The sequence below is a fragment of the Silurus aristotelis genome (genome assembly GCF_946808225.1).
Source record: "Silurus aristotelis genome assembly, chromosome: 18".
In the NCBI taxonomy this organism is placed as follows: domain Eukaryota; kingdom Metazoa; phylum Chordata; class Actinopteri; order Siluriformes; family Siluridae; genus Silurus; species Silurus aristotelis.
Genome location: NC_139591.1, coordinates 4732158 through 4753467, shown reverse-complemented (window position 1 = coordinate 4753467; position 21310 = coordinate 4732158). Strand labels below are relative to the sequence as shown.

The following is a 21310-nucleotide window of genomic DNA, read 5'->3' as shown; positions in this document are numbered from 1 at the left end:
AGAGCCTTTAAACACTCCAGGAGGTCTAATGTCAAAACTCCACATTAAGTGGGATCCAATTGCACTGGTATGTCACTAGATGTTTCAGAATGTTTGCAGATTCAGCATCTACTTCTTTAAAGGTCCATAATCTTAATGAGGGAGGTCGTGACTGGGGCTGGAGCAACCTCAGGATGCCTCGGGCCATGTCTATTTAGTACAAATCATCCCTCACTTCCCTTGTCTTGTTTCTGCCCCTAAAGGGGTGCTACAAAGAAAATTGTATAAAAGAAAAAACTCAGCACTAATCACAAGACATGTGTATCCAGTTTTATCACATCAGCTTCTTAGAAGAACACAATGGCATGTCTTTGGATGCAGTAGCAGTACATTTTCCCTTCATGTAACCTTGTAAGTAGCAAACCTGTTCCAGCATGAAAGGCCCCTTTGCCAACTCCATGAAGATTTGGTTTACATGTTGGAATGGCATATATTGTGTGCTTTGACCTCAAGATTACGAGGAGATTATTATGACAGCAATATATCATATTGACAAAATCCTCAGCTTTGTTGCTATGACACGTGTAATTTATTTTAGGTGCATGCCACTTCCCTGGATTGCCTTTGGGTTGTTTCTATGCTTTCACTAGTGTGATGTCCATCTGTAGCAAATTTTGTTGATGGGAAACGGAAATTTAAAAGGTACACACCAATCTATATACTTTAGGGCCTAACAGCTGGAAATGTATATCAAAGCAAAAAACGAGTGGAGGTCAAATAGGGTTCAAATAGAGTCCAGAGTTCAGAGATAGGATTATGATTGTAGCAAAGCACAAATGTGGGTATGGCTACAAAGATTTTGATGCACTGAAGGTTCCCAAAAGCACATTGGCCTCCTTAATTGTTCAAGGAAAGATGTTTGGAACATCCAGGATTCTTATGCTCTGTCTATTTGAGTCTAATGGCCAAAAGTCTGACCAAAAACAAAAGAAATGCTAGCATGTGTACCTAAACTAAACATAAAGAGCAAAATGTCTACAGTTAGTAATTCTATAGTGCATCTAAACTGTAGGCTGATGTTGTGTATCAGTAAATGGCTACTGAGTGTACAACGCTGTATTTTATACAATGATCAGGCATAAAATTGACATTATAACATTATGAGTGGTGAAGTGAATAACACTGATTATCTCTTCATCATGGCACTTGTTAGTGGGTGATATTTATTAAGCAGCAAGTGAACATTTTGTCCTCAAATTTGATATGTTGAAAGCAGGAAAAATGGGCAAGCGTAAGTGAGCGTTTGAGCGAGTTTGACGAAGGCTAAATTGAGACGGCTAGACGACTGGGTCAGAGCATCTTCAAAACTGCAGCTCTTGTGGGATGTTCTTCTGCAGTGGTCATCATCTATCAAACATGGTCCAAGGAAGGAACAGTGGTGAACCAGCGACAGGGTCATGAGCAACCAAGGCTCACTGATGCAACACCCGAGCTCCTGTAGCTTAAATTGTTGAAGAAGTTAATGCAGTTATTGCTCAACTGGTCAGGATTGTTTTGGCAGCAAAAAGGGGGACCAACACAATATTAGGCAGATGGTCATAATGTAATGCCTCCTTGGTGTATATTAAGTATGTGGGAAAAAATACAGATAAAAAAGTCAAACATGGTATTAAATTGTGGTTGTATTTCAGGCCACCATAAATAACAGATGATATTTTTCTGTAATAAATCAGATGAACTCTCAGGCTGTTAATCAGTACAACCCACATTTTAAACATCTTGTCGTTTTTTTCTCAAACAAAACACAAAGGCAAACATAAAACCACTAAACATAAAACCAAACATAAAACCACTAAAATCAGCCACAGCAGTAGCATGAGCAACAAATTATTTTGTAATTAAAAATTATGAAAATAAAATGTGTACAAGTACACATATTAGAAAGCTGCTAATCCCTGCGGCAGAAAAACAATCGGCAAGCTGATATTCAACCACAATTCTGTTGACGTTCCTTCATTTCAGACCTACACAGTATGTAACACTAATTGGATAAAAGTTTTAATTTAAAATTTTGCACTATAATGACCTTCGGGTGACGAATAAAAAAAAAAAAAAACTAGTTGGAGTTTCGGTGTAGTAGCCTGAAGTACGGTTCCCGAGACTTGTAGAAGGTGTTCATGCATCTTGTGGTGATTCAACACCTTAGTAAGATGCACGTTGTTAATTTTCCTTCAATATTTAGTATAGTGCAGTTGGGTAGCTGAAATAAAAAATAAAAAAAATGCTATTTCGCAAGAATTTCCATAAATGGGTGCATGTGCAACACTGTTTCGACTATTGCATTTCATAGCAAAAGCTATTTCATCATTCGACCGCTAGGGGGCGCCGCTCCTCTGCAACTCTTCTATAAATGCTGTAGGAAGAAGAAGCACAAGTTAAGCTTTTATTGTTCAGTGAGAAGTCAAGGCAAATTAAATCAAATCTATTTATATTGTAATTATTGACATCCTAACAGCCAAATATCAAATAAATATACGTTTAGATGACGAAATTCTTACCTGCAATAATTTCATCCTTAACCTTCTGCAGTTCATTGCGTACCTCCTCCAGGATTTCCTGTAACAGCATAATCAATTTATGAAAAATACAGTAACATGGTGCCTCATCTAATCTATTATATTAGCAATGGTTTATCATCTTACCTGCTTAAATTTCTCCATATCAATGCCCTCTTTGGCAGCTGTGTCACTCACGTTACTGCCTGGCCTTTGTCTGGTTGGAGAAGTAAATGAATGCAAGATGAACTAGTCATATAATAAGTAGAATTTACCATATTTCATATGCTATTGCAAAACGTGACTCAGCACACAAAGGTATATAATTAAGGCTGTTTTTTTTAACCAAAAAACAATTTCTAGTGTATGAAGAAAATTTTAAAGCATTTTGAGCATAAAGTTTCCCAATGGCCTCTGTTTTATGCATAGTAATTCATATATGGGATTCCCAGGTGTGCTCAGACAATAACATAAAAACGACAGTTTGAATAACTTGTTTGCTTTGTCTACTGGCCATTAGATTTAACAGTGCAATCACACACATAGACTTAAAACAGAAACATGTCTGTGTTATTATGGTACAGAAAGAATTGGTGAAAAGAAAATGAAATGAAAGTGATCATTTAGCTTGATGACAGAAATGCACCACTTTATCTAAACCACACACAGAGATCAAGAGCTGAGAACTGCAGTAGTAAGAGAACCTGTTTATTGGAGTTGATGCTGGAGCCGAGCTTTTATCCAGACCCTTGGAGCCAGAATTACTTCTATATTAGATAAAGAACACAATTTTCATTCATTTTATACACACACACACACATACACACAAAAAAAATCTGTAACCATCCTTGTTCTTACTTTCTTTGCTCTTTTACAATCTACATGATCTTACTGTAAGTATTTCTGAATTACTTAATACTCTGCTGTAAAACTGAGGAACAGAATGAAAAAGATGCAGACTTTACCGTGGGAGGGTGCCAGACTTCTCCCAAGGCTTGCAAACTACAATGGGGGGGGAAACCCGAACAATTACAAAAATGATAGTAAAGTGAAAAGAGCTGGTAGAAGAAAGATTTCGAAACTGCTTACCACTCGGACTTTCTGATTTGTTCTCTGAGGAGGCTAAATTGTCCTGTAAGCAAGAGCAAAAAAGCTGATTTTCAGCACAGCATTGTATACAATCAAACTAAAATAGTCTCTATGCACATGAACTGTTATTTATATGAAAAAGGAAAACTTACATTGTTCTCTTCCTTTTTCACCACCGGGGTATCTGTAACTTTGCGCCTGAAAAAAGAAGAATAGTTTTCTCAGGTTATAACAATATAAAGATTTTTTTCAGTAGCCATAAGTAAAATGTAATTGTATATAATATTTAATTGTACATAAGATGTAATTCACCAACAGTCAAATGTAAATCTGTTGAAAGGTGCTGATCTGATTCTGTATTGATTGGGGATCAGAGTAACATGTTCAAGAACACCTCTTGAGCACACACTTACTCATCAGCTCATGCACATTTTCACTGCCATAGTCTTAACATTTATTTGCTGTACATTTACCCATTTATATATTATATGCTGTACATATATTTGCACATTTATCTGCAAATTGTTCCACTGTATGTATGTATGTATGTATGTATGTATGTATGTATGTATCTGTCTGTTGTCTGTCTGTCTGTCTGTCTGTCCGTCTGTCTGTCTGTCTGTCTGTCTGTCTGTCTGTCTGTCTGTCTGTCTGTCTGTCTGTCTGTCTGTCCAGGCCCCTTTTTAAAAAAAAAAAAAAGAGGAGCTTATCTTCTATATATGGATGTCAATAATGAGTTTTGTGTATACAAACCTTCTTGCGAGAAGTGCACTCATCTCGCCCATCAACCCTGCGCCTCCTCCTCCGCCTCCTCCTCCTCCTCCACCTCCTCCAGAGCTCTGGCTGCTCTCTTTTGGTGCTGGAGCAGCAGAACCACTCTCATCCTACATGCCCAAGGGAGAGCCATCCATTAGCTCCATTTACAACATATTGAATTCCAATAATTTCATGTTAACCTATTTTTACTACACTCCATATCATTATTGCTACACATTTATCTCCCTTACATTAGCCCTGTTGCAACATGCTGCATTAACTTTGATATTCTTTAGTTTAGCGACTCTTCTTCTCGGCTAAGTTAAATAAAAGACAGACGAATGGTTCAAAAGGACTGGTTTACAATAATGGTGAGCGGAACAGCATCTCAGAATGTACGACAAGGCAAACCTTGCGGCAGATCACTTTGTGTTCCACTCCTGGAGATGAACATTATATATACAGTAGATCAGACTCAGCAATTCTACACAGATGAGATTGGAAAGAGACCAAATGACATTTCCCCTATTATGATGTTAACAGTAGCCAAAGAATGTGGGCACATGGTTAGATGGTTAGATAATTGTATGAAAGAGCAAATGTTCATATGTTCCAATGGGCCAATGAGTGCATACATCAATCAGCCATAGCTTTATGGCCACTGGTCAGGCATAACATCATGACCACCTGCCTAATATTGTGTTGGTCCCCCTTTTGCTGCCAAAACAGTCCTGATCCATTGAAAATGAACAACATTTACTTCTTCAACAATTTGAGCTATAGCTCATCTGTTGGGTTGGACCACATGGGCCAGCCTTCGCTCTCCATCATTAATGCATCAATGAGCCTTGGCCACCCATGACCCTGCCACCGGTTCACCACTGTTCCTTCCTTGGACTACTTTTGATAGATTCTGACTACTGCAGACCAGGAACAACCAACCAGAGCTGCAGTTTTGGAGATGCTCTGAACCAGTTGTCTAGCCATCACAAATTGGCCCTTGTCAAACTCGCTCAAATCCTTTCGCCATTTTTTTTTATCTTTTCCTGCTTCTAACACATCAACTATGAAGACAAAATGTTCACTTGCTGCCCAATATATCCCACCTGCTAACAGGTGCCATGATGAAGAGATAATTGGTGTTAGTCACGTCACCGACCAAAATGTTAAAATGTGATAATGTCTTGCCTGATTGGTGTATATGGATGTTTTATTCTCACACACATTAATGCTATAAATATACAAATAACAATCCATATATTTACCTTTGACACTTTGCGGAGTTTAGCCCCAGCGAGAGCTGATGCTAGTCCTCCAGCTCCACCAAAGCCACCTCCTCCTCCTCCTCCGCCTCCTCCTCCTGAAGGTGGTGGTGGTGGGGCAGGTGGAGCACCACCTGATGGTGGAGGTGGGGGAGCTGGGGGAGGACCAGGTGGAGGTGGAACTCCAGGTGGAAGACCACCTGCAGCTGGAGCGGGAGGAGGAGCAGGAGGTGCAGGTGGTGGGCATGCTGCCTGTCTTTGTCTCTCCTGTTCCTGTTTCTCTGCCTCCAGTCTCTCTCGCTCCTGCTGCTCCTGAAGCAGCCTGAAAAATGCAAAGGCTGTGTTGAGGTATGACTGAGCAGGAACTATTCAAATGTTTAATATTATTATGTATCCGAACGCAAAAGACCATATGTCCTACTTTTAGTCAAATAGACTAAGTCATTTAAAACACACATAATCCTAAATGATAGCTACATAACTCTTGGAATGTACAACATTGGAACGAGGGTTAAGAAGTATTTATAATATACAGAATAGTTTATTCTTCAGATTGTAGTGTAAGTGGATGTTTAAATGTTAAATCAAGTAAAAGCATAAATCAAAATTGTAAATCCTGTTTAGACGAAAACGTTTAAATACACAATCTGAATTTAAACATCTATTTAGTCCCAATAGTCCCACACTCTTTTTTGGAAGATGTTCCACTAGATTTCGGAGTGTGCTTGTGGAAATTTGTGTTCATGAGCCACAAGGGTGTTACGAAAGGCAGGTACTGATGTAGGTGAGGAGGCCTGGGGTGCAGTCAACATTCCAATTCATACCAAAGGGGTTCAGTAGGGAGTGCAGATCTTCATGGAGCTTGCTTTGTGCACAGGGGCATTGCCATGCTAGAACAGGTTTGAGGTTCCCAAGTTCAAACCAAGGTCAAGTGAACACAAAATTATATTGTACCGCATCCAAAGACATCCTATACAATTGTGTGCCTCCAGGTTTGTGTTGTACTTTTGTCCACATAGTGTATGTATGTAAGAATTCAAAGAGTAAATACAGTTTAATTCATTTAGAAAAGAGCTTGAAAAAGTGACGCTATGCAGATATTTAATGCATTTCTAGCCAAGCCAACCAAGTGCATAAACAGATGTGTCAATACTGAGCGAGTGCGTAATAGTGAGTCAAAAATGCAGTTTCCTGTAAAGTGCTGTGCTAAGTCACTGTGTGTGGTGATATAGCGGTGTTGAGTCTACTCTATTGTGCAGGCTGAGCTGGTGAGTGAGTACCTCTGCTGCTCTTCAACACTTGGTCCATTCGGTGGAGGCCGAGCGGGAGCTGCACCATTGAAACAAACAGTTTATGAAAAAGAATCCCTCAACACACTTAACTGACAAACATTGCTCAATAACAACCAGACAGCTTTCGAGTAAATTGTAGATTGACAATGACAATGTCCGTAATAATGTGTCTGAAACTCGTCTTACCGGTGAGCATATCTACTACTTGCATCATGCAGCTAGCAAACTGTGTAGCTTCTTCCTTACTGTTGAAATTTAGGCCCCAGACCTGCCGAACATCTCGCCACTGGTGGAAAGTTGGAGTGGCCTGATTGTACTTTATACCTTTCACAAGTGGGCAGTTAATGACCACCTTAAAAATAAAAGAAATGTAGCATATTAACATTCCTGTGTATGTTATAGCATATCAATAATTCTGTTCACATAAGTGCACAGCAAATTGCATTCGTGAATAATGAGAGTCTCACATTTACATTTCCACAGTTCTGGCAGTCACCATTAGAATGACTTACAATCTACAATGACTTACTCATACAACTAAGCAGTTGGGGGTTAAGGGTCTTGCTTAGGGACCCAGCAGTGGCAGCTTGGTAGTATTAAGATGTGACCTTTTATAAGTATAATATCCTAATTACTGAGTTACCACACATTTCACATGCACTGCTGGGATTAAGATTGACAAAAAAAAAAATCATTAGTACATACACTATATTTCCATATTTTGGTCACCTGACCTTTCCTGCTATATGTGGCTCTTTTCCAAACTGTTACCACAAAGCTGACTGTGCTAATTTAATATAACAAAATTTTGCATTTACTTGAACTTGGAAACCCAAACCTGTTCCAGCATGGCAATGCCACTGTGCAAAAAGTAAACTACTTGAAAATATGTTATACATGCTTCGGAAAGGCATATCTTGAGTGGCCTGCTATAGAGCTCTGATTTTATCCCTACTGAACACCTTTGTGATGAATTGGAACACTGACTTCACAACAGGTCTCCTCACCTACATCTGTACCTGCCTTTCGTAACACTCTTGTGGCTGATGAACACAAATGTTCATAAGCACACTCCAAAATCTATTGGAATACCTTCCCAGAAGAGTGGACGGAATTATAAGAGCAAACTGGGACTAAATGAGAAATGCAAATACCATACATACCGTTGAGATGACCAAGTGACCCAATACTTTTGGAAATATAGTGTGTTATGCTGCATTATATCCGCAACCTTTCAGAAGAACCCATCTCACAGAAGTTATTTCATGGTTGCTCCATTATTCAGTGTCTATGATTGGTGCTCTGGTAAATTTGAGGAAAATTAGAAACCAAATTTTCACCCTACATGTTTTCCTGGTTCTATAAGTACAGGAAATATGACTCCTAGTCATTAAGCTTCATGAAGTCATATTTGCATCGATTTAACTGGGCGCAAAATTTCTAGAAATTTCGAGATTTCTCTTCCAAACAAACTGATTTTTGTTTATAGAACTGCAGATGCATTTGGATCATACATGCAGCACCGGCATAATTTGCTCATTGAATAGAGTGCCAAACAGGATCCAAAAAAAATGACTGATTAAATCTCTTATTGGTGGCAGTGTGAGTCACAGAACTTACACGCAGACACAGGAAGTATAATGTAGACAGCAAACTGTGAGACTGAAAAAAGACCAAACCACCAACTGGGGACTAAACAGCAACCTACTTTGCTATTTACCACACACACACACACACACACACACACACACACACACACACACACACACATATATATATATATATATATATATATATATATATATATATATATATATATACATCCCTCTGCTGTTCTTCCACAACGCTGAATAAAGAACCTCACATGCTTGTAAAAGTACTCTGCTCGAACACTGTTTATATGTATATGTATAATAAACTACCACGACTGGCTACTGAAAAAGAGGAAGTGAAACTTTAACGCGTTTCTCAGAAGAACTAGAGTCATGCAGTGTCAGAATTGAATAGAGGGCAGAAAATATATTGTTTTCCAAAGTGTACACATTATTACTCATATTAAATATCAATAAGTATATATTGCTTTCATATAATGTTTTTTGCATTCAAATAAACTCTCATGACAGATAATACATGGACTTCAAGTATAGATTGACGTTTCTTGCTGTGTACCTGTTGGTCCGCCTGCAGCTTTCGACCCACCACTCTGAAAGTGTTGGTACTGGGGTTTTGGTAGATGTGTACTCTGCTTATAGCCTGAGCTCCAGTGCCAGCAGGGACCCAGCGCTTCCCTGCATCATCGTACAGCATGACAGTTGCTCGTGCCTGGCACATGCTCACCTCACTGGGCACAGGGGAGACAGAATGAGGAAATATTCATGTGAAACATGCTTTTGCAAAAAATAACGATTGATGCTGGCTTGAATCAAGGACAGTAACTCACAGGCTACCGTGATTAGATTAGTTCTCATACAGGCAGTAATTAAAAATATGTCTAAAAAACACACAAAAGGAAGTGGGAACACGTCGCTCTCTTCCTCTCTGCAATTGTCTCAACTGTAATATTGCAAATACTGACTTCCGCTGACATGACAACCTGCTTCTGAAGAAAGAACAATGACTTAATAAGGACTAAAAAGCCTAAGTATGAATACCTGCAGACACTGTCAATGAATTCAGCTTTCTACAAAACATTAGTCAGCTCTGGGTCTTTAACCATATTTAGACTGAGGCGGCAAGACAGAGCAGAGAAAAAAGAGGATCCGAGACGGTAATTAATAGGAAGTTTTGTTTTAGAAAAAGAGGTGAGAGTCTTGAAAAACAATGAGACATCCAGTGATATAGATAACGGCAAAGCATCAAAGCCATACTTTAGTGTTTTACAGTGTGAAAAAAATCTTCCTCTTTCGCTTGCACGCACATGAACTACATTTAAATGCTTTTATTGGCTTACAGTGACTTAATACCTCCAGCGTTAAACGCAGGGTGGGAAAATGCAGTACACTGCAGACTCACAAAATGCACACATGCTCTTTAGCCTTAATCTTCTTGTAACGTACAGTCGTGTAATTATTAATGCAGCAGATGAATGCTAGTCTTCACCTCGCTCAAACTGTTATTTTGACCTTGCAAAAGAAAAGCAAGAGAGATTCTGGTCAACTTGCATTATTAAAAGTTTCATTGTTACACATGTATATAGCCGGATATGTGGCTTTTTAGACACTTAATGGTGTAAAGATAGTTTGTTAGGTTTAACAGTCTATATTTAGTGGTGTCATATCTGCTGTTTTTCACAGCTTATATGTTGGACTGACCTTGAGTTTTTAGATTTTGGCATTTTTAGTTTTAAAGATCTGTGTTCCCACACAAACACAGAGATATATAGAGATATACATATTACTTCAGTATGTTTTGTACAATTTAGTAGTTATTTAATGCCAGATGTTATTCACGTTATTTAATGCCAGATGTTATGCTTGTCTGTCCTGTTTCGCATAATGAGAAATTAATGTTGTTCATATTTTCAGCTTTAAAAAGATCCGTAACTTTTTCAAATACAAAATAAGGAATACAGAAGTTGTTGCTTGAAATGTTTCCAAATTTACATGCACACAAATCAAATGAGAGTTACTTATTAGCTTTAAGGGCAGAAGAATTTACATTCAGTGGTGGACCTGATGCACACACTTTTTAGCTTTCATCTGTATCCAGGCAACAGTTATGATAGCTTTAGGACTGCATTTGCCCCAAACAGATCTGCACTGAAGTCTTCATCAGTGAAAAAAGAATAGACTGCATATTAAAAAAATACTGAATTTTCCTGTTGTAATTGCACATTTTTGACCAATAGTGCACAGTTATTAAAGAGAAATGTATTTCGGTGTCACCATGAGGAGAATGGGTTTCTTTTTGATACTGGTTCCTTTCAAGGTTTCTTCCTCATATTGTCTCAGGGAGTTTCTTACCTTTTCCCATGTTGACTCTTCTTAGGGAAAATGTATAAGGATAAATCTATGAATTTAAACAATGTATAAACTGAAACTGTGTACTTCTGTAAAGCTTCATTTTAACAAGATCCACTTTTAAAAGCGTTATAAAAATAAAACTGAAATAACCTAAAAGTTACACACACATATATATATATATTTATATGGGAAAAAAGTCATTGACACCTGACTCTTTTTTTTTTCTTTTTTTTTTAACCACAGTAGATTTGTATTCACTTCCTCAAAACGGTGGAGGAAATGGTTAGGTTTAATGTAATCGAGATTCCATGGCTTGGTTAGGTTTATCGTAATCGAGATCCCATAGTTGTGATTCGGTTTCTGTAGCCAGTGTTGGATATTAACAGAGAGTTACTCAAACTGAGTATAAATGAAATAATCCCAGAAACAGACTCACTGGTGTTTGTGTCACCAGGTTGGGAAATCTCAAGTTCTTTGTTATGGATATAGAAACAGTTAATCCAGTCTGAATACATTAAAGCGTACAAAAAAATTTGCTGTGTCTCTGTCAAGCTGTACTGTGTGAAATCGTGCATGATCCTGACATAATGCTCCTGATTTAGGTTTTTTCATGCAGATTTGGTATTTCTGCTGAATATATGATACCAACAGTCTTTTTTTTAAGAGATCTAATACATATAAGATTTATTACATTTTGATTTATGATTACAGCAGTAGGTCTGTACATAAGAATCATAAAGAATGCCCAGAGCTCATTCACATTTTGCTCAGATTAAACATCCTTTGTTTTGTTATACAGATGTTAAACAGTAGTGATTTGTAAACCAAGGAACGGATGTTACATCGAAGAGGATGAGCTTCCTCTTGAGATTGGTTCACCCCCTGGTTAGTAAAGATCTCAATCTAAAACTTCGAGTCTCGTTTTCTGTATAGCAGATTTGTGACAATTTCTAATGACATGCAACTGCTCTGAATTGTGTGACCATTTTTTTTTTAGTTCCTACTTTACAACTGAATGACCTCCATTAAATGTTTCCAAAATGATGTAAGATGACTGTACAGTAAAAAAAATTAAATTAAATAAAACATCCTAAAGAACACACACATTGACATATGTAATAAAACTATCTGCTGATGGAAACGCACTTCTACACTACTTTTTCTTTCAATCAGGAAGGCAGATGAGACGATGCCAGAGTTCACCACGCACTATTAGTCATGTAAACGCAATAATCCGGATTAAATAATCCTAATCTGGTTTGACTCACCCCATTTTTACGAGATGATCTTGTCACTCGCTTTGCAAAAGAAAAAGAAAAAGAAGCCACATTTATATACAGGACATCTGAGATGAGTTCAGAAGCATCCGCTTCTTCTCAGGCGTCCGCTCAAGAACAAGAACAAGAACAAGTCACAATTTCCTGGTTTGAATGATGAATCCGATCTGAGATCAGCTTCCTCTGCATTGAAATGAAATAACACTTCATGCTTTTTTTACGCGTGGGGCCGTGAGAGGTTTTTTCCATTAGGCTGATTTTAAAGGATAAAACCTTGAATCTCAAAAACATTACTATTTTGGTAAATGAATATATAAAGCATAGTGAATATACAGCCATAATGCACGGAATTTCTCATTTAAGATTTCTGATATTTTAATGAAAAGAGAATTGAGACTCCTGTCATTGCTTGCCCCCTTGTGACTGTTTGTCGTATTGCAACAGTTTGGCCTTGGGTAGTGCTATCGAGGATGCATACACAGCTACAAGAATGTGAAGGGAAAACACATTCATAAATCTAAAGCAAGTCAAGTCAAGTCAAGCAATCTAAATAATAAATAATTTGGGGTGCATTCGACCTTAATGACCACTTAATTACCTTCCAAATCATTAAAGATGCAAAACCTGCCCTGTTGATGGTACCGCAACAATGCAGTGGTGGAGCTACTGGTGGGGGCAGAGGTTGTCTTGAAGCCTGGCCACCCCGTTAGCCACCCCGTTGGCCACCCCGGTTGCAATTGCATTTAATTTAAAAGGTTTATTTTCCGTGATAGATGCATCAGCTTGTCTGTCCAACTTGTACTGTGCTGAAAAGATTTACTTGACACTTAATAAAAGGGTTAACGTCTTGAGCCCATGTTTTAAATAAATTGTTTTAGATTTTCACCTAAAAATAAATCAAATTCGGTTACATTTATTCTGAAACCTGAAAGAAATTAATTTGAACATTAATGTAAGGTATCCTCATGCACCATGGTGACTTAAATGTAACATTCTGCCTAACATGCACTTTTGTTATCATGACAGAAAATCATGTTAAAAATGTCCAGGTTAACTTTTTTAGGTTTTAGAAAAAATGTCTCTGCACCTTATTGTATCTTTGAGCTGCAGTCTGATCTTCTCCCAGACATCATGTTCACTCCACCATATCGCAGCTCATTGGATCCAGTCTTACATCTCTTTTTGGGTTTCACCAGAATAAGTTAAGGTAAATAATAAATGTTATCTATTAAACAATTTTAATATATATATTTTTTTGTTTATACTTGTTAACAAAGTTGTTAGCATTTGTTTAAAACGAGTACAATTCATTATTGATGATTGAGCTTTTGGTACCTACAATAGACTAGTTTTAAAGTTAAACACAATGTTTGTTTCTATAATGTCTATAATCATTTTAATTGCTACCCCAGAGGGTCTCTTGGCCCATAAGTGGTCCCCCCTGCACAGCATTCTTGGCTCTGCCACCATCGCAGTGAGAAGGAAATGTACAGGATGGTATCTTCTATTCTGATATTGCAAGTTTATAGGAAGGAAAATGTTTTTTCACATTTTGTGATATTCCCTTCTCATTCGGGTAGCTATTTCTAGAGAAAAATGCCTAAAAATCTGTTTTTTGTGGCGATTTAGGAAGACAAACAAATGTAGTCCAACAGCATCCAACCAGCCAAGCCAAGGAGGTGAATCTATTTGCTTATTAATCATGTTGCTTAAATTGTGTGCTTGAGGCTGTGTTTTTTAAAGTGACAGCATTTATTAATTTTTTCAGAAGTTTATCTCCATAAAGGCCATTTTGGTGTTTGTTAAGAACTCACTGATGCCGCCCACTAAAATTGCACTAATGCAACTTGTTCCTGGTTGATCTTCCCTTGAATGCCATCCAAATGATCCACAATGCAGATTCAGGATTTGTTTTTAATCTCCACAAGTTCCCCATGTTCCCTCAATATGCAAAGAAGACAAACCTCAAGAGTCACTGACTTTCCTCAAAGACTAAACCTACATTTTCACTAAGAAACTAAATAGCACTATTGTAATGATATAAGCATTTTCATGTTTTTTTTTATGACTTTTGTTTGATGGTTCGCTTAGACATATTTCTATAAGAATCTTTTAATGGAGACTATAAATAGCTTACATTAGTATCTTTGGATGAGATGTTATCTGCTGAAACCTATAAATATAAATATTTATACCAAATTGAATTTCAATATCTTGACAAAGGGCAGTTGTCAAATGCATTAAAGCACATGCAACTTTTAATTGTCAAGATCCATTATTTATGTGCTGTCCTTATATGAATTTCAACAATGAACAAAACTCTTGTTTTACATTATATGAGATGTTTTCAGTCACAATTAAATATTTCTACACATGAACTAACATTAAATAGTTTGCACTGTTTACAACCCCAATACTACTACTACCTCCATTACTAATACATGAGATTTCAGGCATCATGGCATTTGCACTTGTGCTTTTTTTAATGCCTAAATAATTAAATTTCATCTGCAATGTTGTTAAAACATGCCATCGCTTGTACTTCACTGCCACCTCTTTGCATTTTACATGTGACTTGCTGTTTTGCACCTCTAGTTAGTTGCTAACTGCATTATGCTTTTATACTAGTACTTCCTCGATGACAGTAATGTTTAACCTGTTCTATTTTCACTTTATAAATTAAACTACACATACTACATATTAAGGCCCTTTTTTGATCCAATCCTGCTCTATTAAATACATCTTGTAATTCCCACTTTTTATTTGTTAATATCTTAAAACAGATGTATGAAAATTCATCTGTCTCTTCAAACAATAAGAATGCTCTATACATGAAGGATAATGAGCTAATAAGCTACCGGATCAGGAAAATATTTAATTTGTATACTCTCACTGTCAGTTTGTTTGATTTTATATATGAAATATAGAATTGTTTACATCAATTATTCTTCTTACAGTGAAAACTGCTAGATCATCCTTTCTCATTTAATTACACAAAGAGTTTACGCTCATATTAGAGAGCCAAAACTTGCAAAAGACACTTTCTTTCTGACAGTAATCTTTCTTAACAATAGAGGATCTTCCATTAGGCAAATGTGTTTCCATGTAAATGTGTAATTTGACATATAGTCTGATTAGTTGGACTTTATAGTATAACAGTAAATAAAACCCAGCATATATACAGCATATAAGAATACTAGCTGAAAGTACCCGTGCTTCGCTACGGAAGGCAGAACGCTAAGCAATATGGCAATAAGCAGTAAGCATTGAGCAGGACTGGATGATCAGAGATCAGAACGTAACGTCAACAAATAACGTACTACCCCTTTGTAGTACCGATACAGGGCAAACTACTTTAAAAATAATTTTCATCGTGCATCTAACATGTAATAAGAAACAATGTAGTAAGTTTCATTAGGATCCGTACTGTTATTTCGAAGAGTTTACAATGCGTGAAAAATCGCGTTTTTCGCGAGTTAGCCGTGATCCAGGGCGAATTTTTCAAAACCCTTTCTTAGTGAGCACCTAAGACCCAAGAGGAAGGTATGTTCCAAATTTCATTGCAATCCGTTCAGTGGTTTTTGAGATTTCATGATGAGTGAGTGAGTCAGTCAGTGGTATTTGAGCTTTATATATATATATATATATATATATATATATATATATATATATATATATATATATATATAGAGATTTCAACAAAACTGACTAAACCGTCTCAAACTCCAAAATGTGAAATAAAAAAACTCTAAGTAAAAACACCTGTCCATCCCCTCTGGCAATGTGAAAATAACAGTCCAAGGCAGTTTGCAACAGTTTTATGTTATTCCGGCCACACTGTTTTTGTTCTGACAGACAGCTCTTTTAACTCAGCTTGGTGTTTAGTTGTGAACAAAAAGACACCCGGTTCTTTTCTTCTTGTGCGGGTGTGGTTCACATTAGAAATAGGAACATTTAAAAGTCAAACACAGCACCCTCCCTCACTGGTCACTGTTCAAATAACTATGCAAAACTGCAATGTTCAGTAGCCGAGTGTTTATGTTTGCTCTGCAAAAAACACTTGGTAGAACAATCGATGCGTCTCATAGGCATTTTGCTCAAAGAGCTTTTATTTTTTCTTCCATACCTCCAAGAATTAATTATATAGTGAGAATCAACATCTCCATTCCACACGTTGGAGCAGATCTAGTGAATCTTCATGCGTATTTGTCTGAGGGCAGAGGGCAGCAAGTCAGAAGAGGATTTGCATACAGTTAGAGAGCGTCTCTATGCCAGTGAGTGTACTGTACCATACACAGTGGCCTTTTAGTATGAGGCCACCAGCTCACTGTTCACAGGTTTAGAGAAAACGATAGATTGTTTAGGGAAAGGAAGGTAACCGAACTAAAACAGTGGAACTAAAAATATAGCTTTTAAAGTGAATTTATATAAAATGAAACTTTCATTTATTCTCTATTTTTTTTAGTGGACAAGGCTAATTTTCATACTCAACATGATATTGAATATATATTCAGATGGGCTATATACTAATAAAAGTTGTCTTTTTATATAAAAAAATCCAGAATTAAATGAGTGTAAATAATAAAAAAAGGTTCTACTTTTTAATATTTAGTATGAACTGATCTAATACTGTTTTGTTATCTGGGCTGCAACTGTTGTAAAACACGATAATTTTTTTTTTTTTCCAATTCAACATATGAACATAGGTGATTTTGACCGAGGCATTGTGGACTGCATACAACATATCTCAGATAACACAACCTTGCAGTTGGTTCCAGGAAATTATAGTTATACTACTGATATTTGATAGAATGCCATTTCATGCCATTTCTTCTAAACATGTCTAAGTTAAGGTAATTAGTATGTTTTTTGTGTGTAACAGTAGCTAAGCTATAAAACAGCATTAACCATAAGCTTATAATTAATTTTAGTTCTGCTCCAGGAAGAAACCTATGCAAATAGTAAGAATTTTATACAACAAACCATCAAACATCACATGAAACTTAACAGTTACATTAATGAAATTAAAGCTGCACATATAGTCCTCTTTCATTCATATGAACTACTTTCATTTTCACTTCTTTTAAGTGTAAAAGCTTATGAAGGGTGTTACAGCATGTTTAAAATAATAGTTCAATAAATGTGAAGTTAATAGGATGTATTCAGAAGCATTCGGCTTTACTCATTTGAGCTATATGTATTTATGTGGTCTAGTGATTTCATTTTACTAAGTAATCATTATTGACTATCGGTTCATGAAAACTCAACTACATCCAGGCATCGTCTTCTGCTATCCAAGAGGCAGGGAGACCGTTTGCATACAGGCTGCACGACAATGATGCAAGCAGATTTATTTGCGAGTCAGAGCTCAGTGTAATGAGCCTAACGCTCATCCCTGTGCACCTCTCTCTATAAGCTATAGCTATTGTGTGTAAAAATATTCCATGCGCATTCATATTCAAATATGTATACATTCATTGATCCATTAAACAAATGAACATTTTCAAGTTTGGTGGTGCTCCCGGACATGACAGGGATGATTTTTCACTCTTTTCTACTGCACAACAAAAGGAAAAGCCACCTGTAATTTGGGGAGAGAGGTTCTTTCATTTCTCTAAACCGGGTAGTTAACAGATAGTAAACAGTAAAAGAGAGATTTGAATGGCCTTTGTCTGGCCCCAGGTGATCCAACCCAGCAGACAATTATATGGAATGAGAAATAAAAGCCAAATTTTACTAGCAGTCCAAGCTGTGCGTGCTCCTGTTAGGCAGGCCGTGCCCTATATGCCGGCCGAGCCAGTGGGCCATTTGCATGGAAGGACCAGTTGAATGAAGAGACCAGATTCTCACTACCTGGCATGCAAAATCATCAGGGCAGCAGTTAACACACACACACACACACACACACACACACACACACACACACACACACACACACACACACACACACAGGTGTGTCTGCTGCCGTGGCCTCCCTCCAGAGGTATGGAAATGAGCACTGAGATTTGCGCTTTCTAACCGCTGAATAGGATGGGGGGGGGGGGGTGGATAGGATGGTTAGAAGAAACATACACAGGAGGATTACAGTGAAGACCGAGGCACAGATCAGCTGTGATCACAGTGTCTGTGTGATGAGGTGAGGGGTTGCAAGGTTTACGGTGATGTGTTAGAGTAGACAGAGTTACAGTCAGAGTTCAAGTTAAGTCAGAATTTGGGTTTTGATACTGTAAGCAAAGAGACATAAGCAGTTAGATTAGGTCAAAAGGAGTCTCAAAGAACATCAAGGATGCCACGGTCATTTCTGGTGAGGAGGAAGCGGGAAACTGGTGAGGTATTACCATGGGAAGATGATCAAAACTCATCCTGGATTGATCACATCAGCGCAGGTAATGCAATAGTTTCTAGAGGACCACAGAAATAACCTCTCTAATTTCTTTTTTTTTTTTTTTTATGGAAGATTTATTAAATATAATAAAGGAAACAGCATGTAAGATTTTTGTAGTGCAGTTTTGAAAGACCTGAATTTCTGCACAGTTTTTAGTTTAAAATTTTAATGACTGTCATCCCACAAAACTTTTGGACAGCTCGCACTGGAATCAGATTACCGATTAGATTACAGGAAAACAGTCTGTTATTCCTAATTTAACTAAAAATTAAAATAAATGCTATCAAATTAATCCACTATTCCCCATGCGCATGGCCTAAATTTTTATTTTTTGCATATTCCATGCTGCGTTTTAGAGCTTTACAATTTTTCATTTATCTCAAACATTTCTAACATGTATTTATGAACATACCTAGAAAAACATGATGTATCAGGGAATCTTCTAAGCGCAGTGTCTGAACAATTTGCCTGTCTTATTGTTTCTAATATCCATGAAATCCATTTTTTAGTATAAGAAAAACTTTAAGCCGTCATTAGGAATAGACAGAGTATCTCAGATTCTTTCTGACCTGTCGGCAGGTCCTGATTTACATTCTTCACTTGTGTAACTGCATACCTTTTCTCTTAGATTCACTAAATCTACTAGAGTAAATAATATATTTAGTTATCAGTTAATGAATTTATGCTTTTAAAAACCAACGATTAAAATGTTTAATTGATTAAAATGTGAGTTTTGTTTTTTATTCCGATTGTTACAGCAGTAGCAGTAAAGGCACCTGCCGATGTCAGCCTACAGTCAGTGCCGACACTCAGCAACGTTTCGCCTGGGCCGATAAACACATCCAGCAGTGCTGATCTAGAATCAGTATACGCATCCAGCAGTAATGAATCAGAAACGAGTCCTGAACACTGCCACTCTCAGCAGCCTTCTCAGAGTCTCTTTCAGACAATTTCTCCCTCGGATCCAGGCTCAGCCTTTCGAGCCAAGGTAACTTAGAGGTTAAAAAGCAGTTATATTTTATTTTATACACTTTTATTTTTAGTTTCTTACAATAAAGTACCTTACTATATATTACATAATACAAATAGTATATATTATATATAATAAAATGTATGTAATATATATATATATATATATATATATATATATATATATATATATATATATATATATATATATATATATATATATATTTTAGAAAACTCTTTTAATACATGTTTTACACTGACCAGGCATAACATTATAACATTATACATTGTGACGGGTAAAGTGAGTAACACTGATTATCTGTTCATCATGGAATGTGTTAGTGTGTGGGATATAATAGGCAGCACGTCCTCAAAGTTGATGTGTTTAAAGCAGGAAAAATGGGCAAGCATGAGTATTTGAGTTTTACAAGTGCCAATTTGAAAAATGAAAAATAATTCTAGACACGTCATGCCTGAACAGTGTATGTAATATAAATGTAATCGTATAATGTAATATGTATGTAATTTAAAATATAATACAAGTAATATAAATATACCCAATGTTTAACACTTTGTGATCCGAGGATCCTAGCACACAAACACGTATTGTAAATTTTTTCCAAAATTCTGAATAAATTTTACACCAAAAACTGTTATGTCTTTCTTCAAGCATCAACACCTTTACCCTGTCTTATCCACAGGTTTCTGCCTCCAGCTCGGGAGACTTCCAGTGTCCTGTTTGCCATAAAATCTTCCCACTCCAGCGCATGTTGACGAGACACCTAAAGTGCCACAGCCTTATCAAGAGGCACCCCTGCAGATACTGCGGCAAAGGCTTTAACGACACTTTTGACCTGAAGAGGCACATGCGCACGCACACAGGTGACGAAACACCACACACGCATCTTTTGCAGAGATCTGTTGCTGCTAGGAGCCCTCCGTTTCTCACCCACACACCCCTGTGTGCAGGTATCCGACCGTACAGGTGTGAGCTGTGTGAGAAGGCTTTCACCCAGCGCTGCTCGTTGGAGTCTCACCTGCGCAAGATCCATGGCGTGAGGCAGCAGTACGCTTACAGGCAACGCCGCTCCAAGATCTTCGTGTGTGAGGACTGCGGCTTCACTTCCAGCCGGCCCGACGAGTACTTTATGCACGTGCGTCAGAGGCACCCGGAAAGTCCAGCACTGCGCAGATACTACCGCAAGCACATGCAGGAGACGCCCTCTCAGACCCGCATCTCGCCCTTCATGCTCTACCCAACCACAGCATTTTACATGTGAAGCTCAACACACTGTTTCTCTAGACCTCTTCACCCATTGCATACATGAAAACACAACCAGGCTGCTTCATGTAATGTAGGTCCATTAGCATGATTTTATGCAAATCTGCCAGAGATGGCAAAAGTACACACATTCTTCACTCAAGTAGAAGTACAGATACTAATGTTTTGAAAGTATGTGGTAACTGGACCTCATGCTCGTAACTCGACCTCACGTGATATATAATACAAAAGAATTTTAAATGTTGTTACCTAATGAATGTGTCCAGTCTTAACCACCATAGAGAACACAAGCAGACAAAAATGATGATGATGATCAGGTGATCAGGAATGTTCTCAGTCGTTTACATCGCTGACTCCGTCTGTCTCATCCAAGTTAACCCTGGACTTCTTGTTGCCTTGTTATTTTCGTAAGCTTGCCTACATTACATCTGTGGTGCCACTAAATGATACACAAATGGTCGGTTGAAAAAGCCACGCAATGACAATAGAAATAGGTTGATGG

At 37.5% G+C, this 21310-nt stretch overlaps 2 protein-coding genes across 3 annotated transcripts; one reads left to right on the top strand and one right to left on the bottom strand.

The window, feature by feature from the left end:
- Positions 1-1643: 1643 nt before the first annotated feature.
- Positions 1644-12503, bottom strand: vaspa (vasodilator stimulated phosphoprotein a). Its single transcript, XM_083568135.1, has 13 exons — positions 12164-12503; positions 9103-9274; positions 7120-7285; positions 6922-6970; positions 5645-5963; positions 4377-4507; positions 3776-3821; positions 3624-3666; positions 3500-3536; positions 3239-3301; positions 2682-2751; positions 2538-2595; positions 1644-2392 (listed from the first exon to the last, which is right to left on the bottom strand). The coding sequence occupies exons 1-13, from the start codon at positions 12166-12168 to the stop codon at positions 2355-2357; spliced, it is 1197 nt and encodes a 398-aa protein (XP_083424261.1). The 5' UTR covers positions 12169-12503; the 3' UTR covers positions 1644-2354.
- A 5754-nt stretch (positions 12504-18257) lies between these two features.
- LOC310740632 (transcriptional regulator ovo) lies at positions 18258-21196 on the top strand. 2 transcript variants are annotated; one of them, XM_083567520.1, is made up of 4 exons: positions 18325-18558; positions 19316-19545; positions 20228-20408; positions 20496-20940. In XM_083567520.1, exons 1-4 carry the CDS (start codon positions 18459-18461, stop codon positions 20804-20806), a joined length of 822 nt encoding a protein of 273 aa, XP_083423646.1. In that variant the 5' UTR covers positions 18325-18458; the 3' UTR covers positions 20807-20940. The 2 variants fall into 2 exon arrangements, with proteins under 2 accessions (XP_083423645.1, XP_083423646.1); XM_083567519.1 differs by having other exon boundaries at positions 18258-18558; positions 20228-21196.
- The last annotated feature ends 114 nt before the right edge of the window (positions 21197-21310 follow it).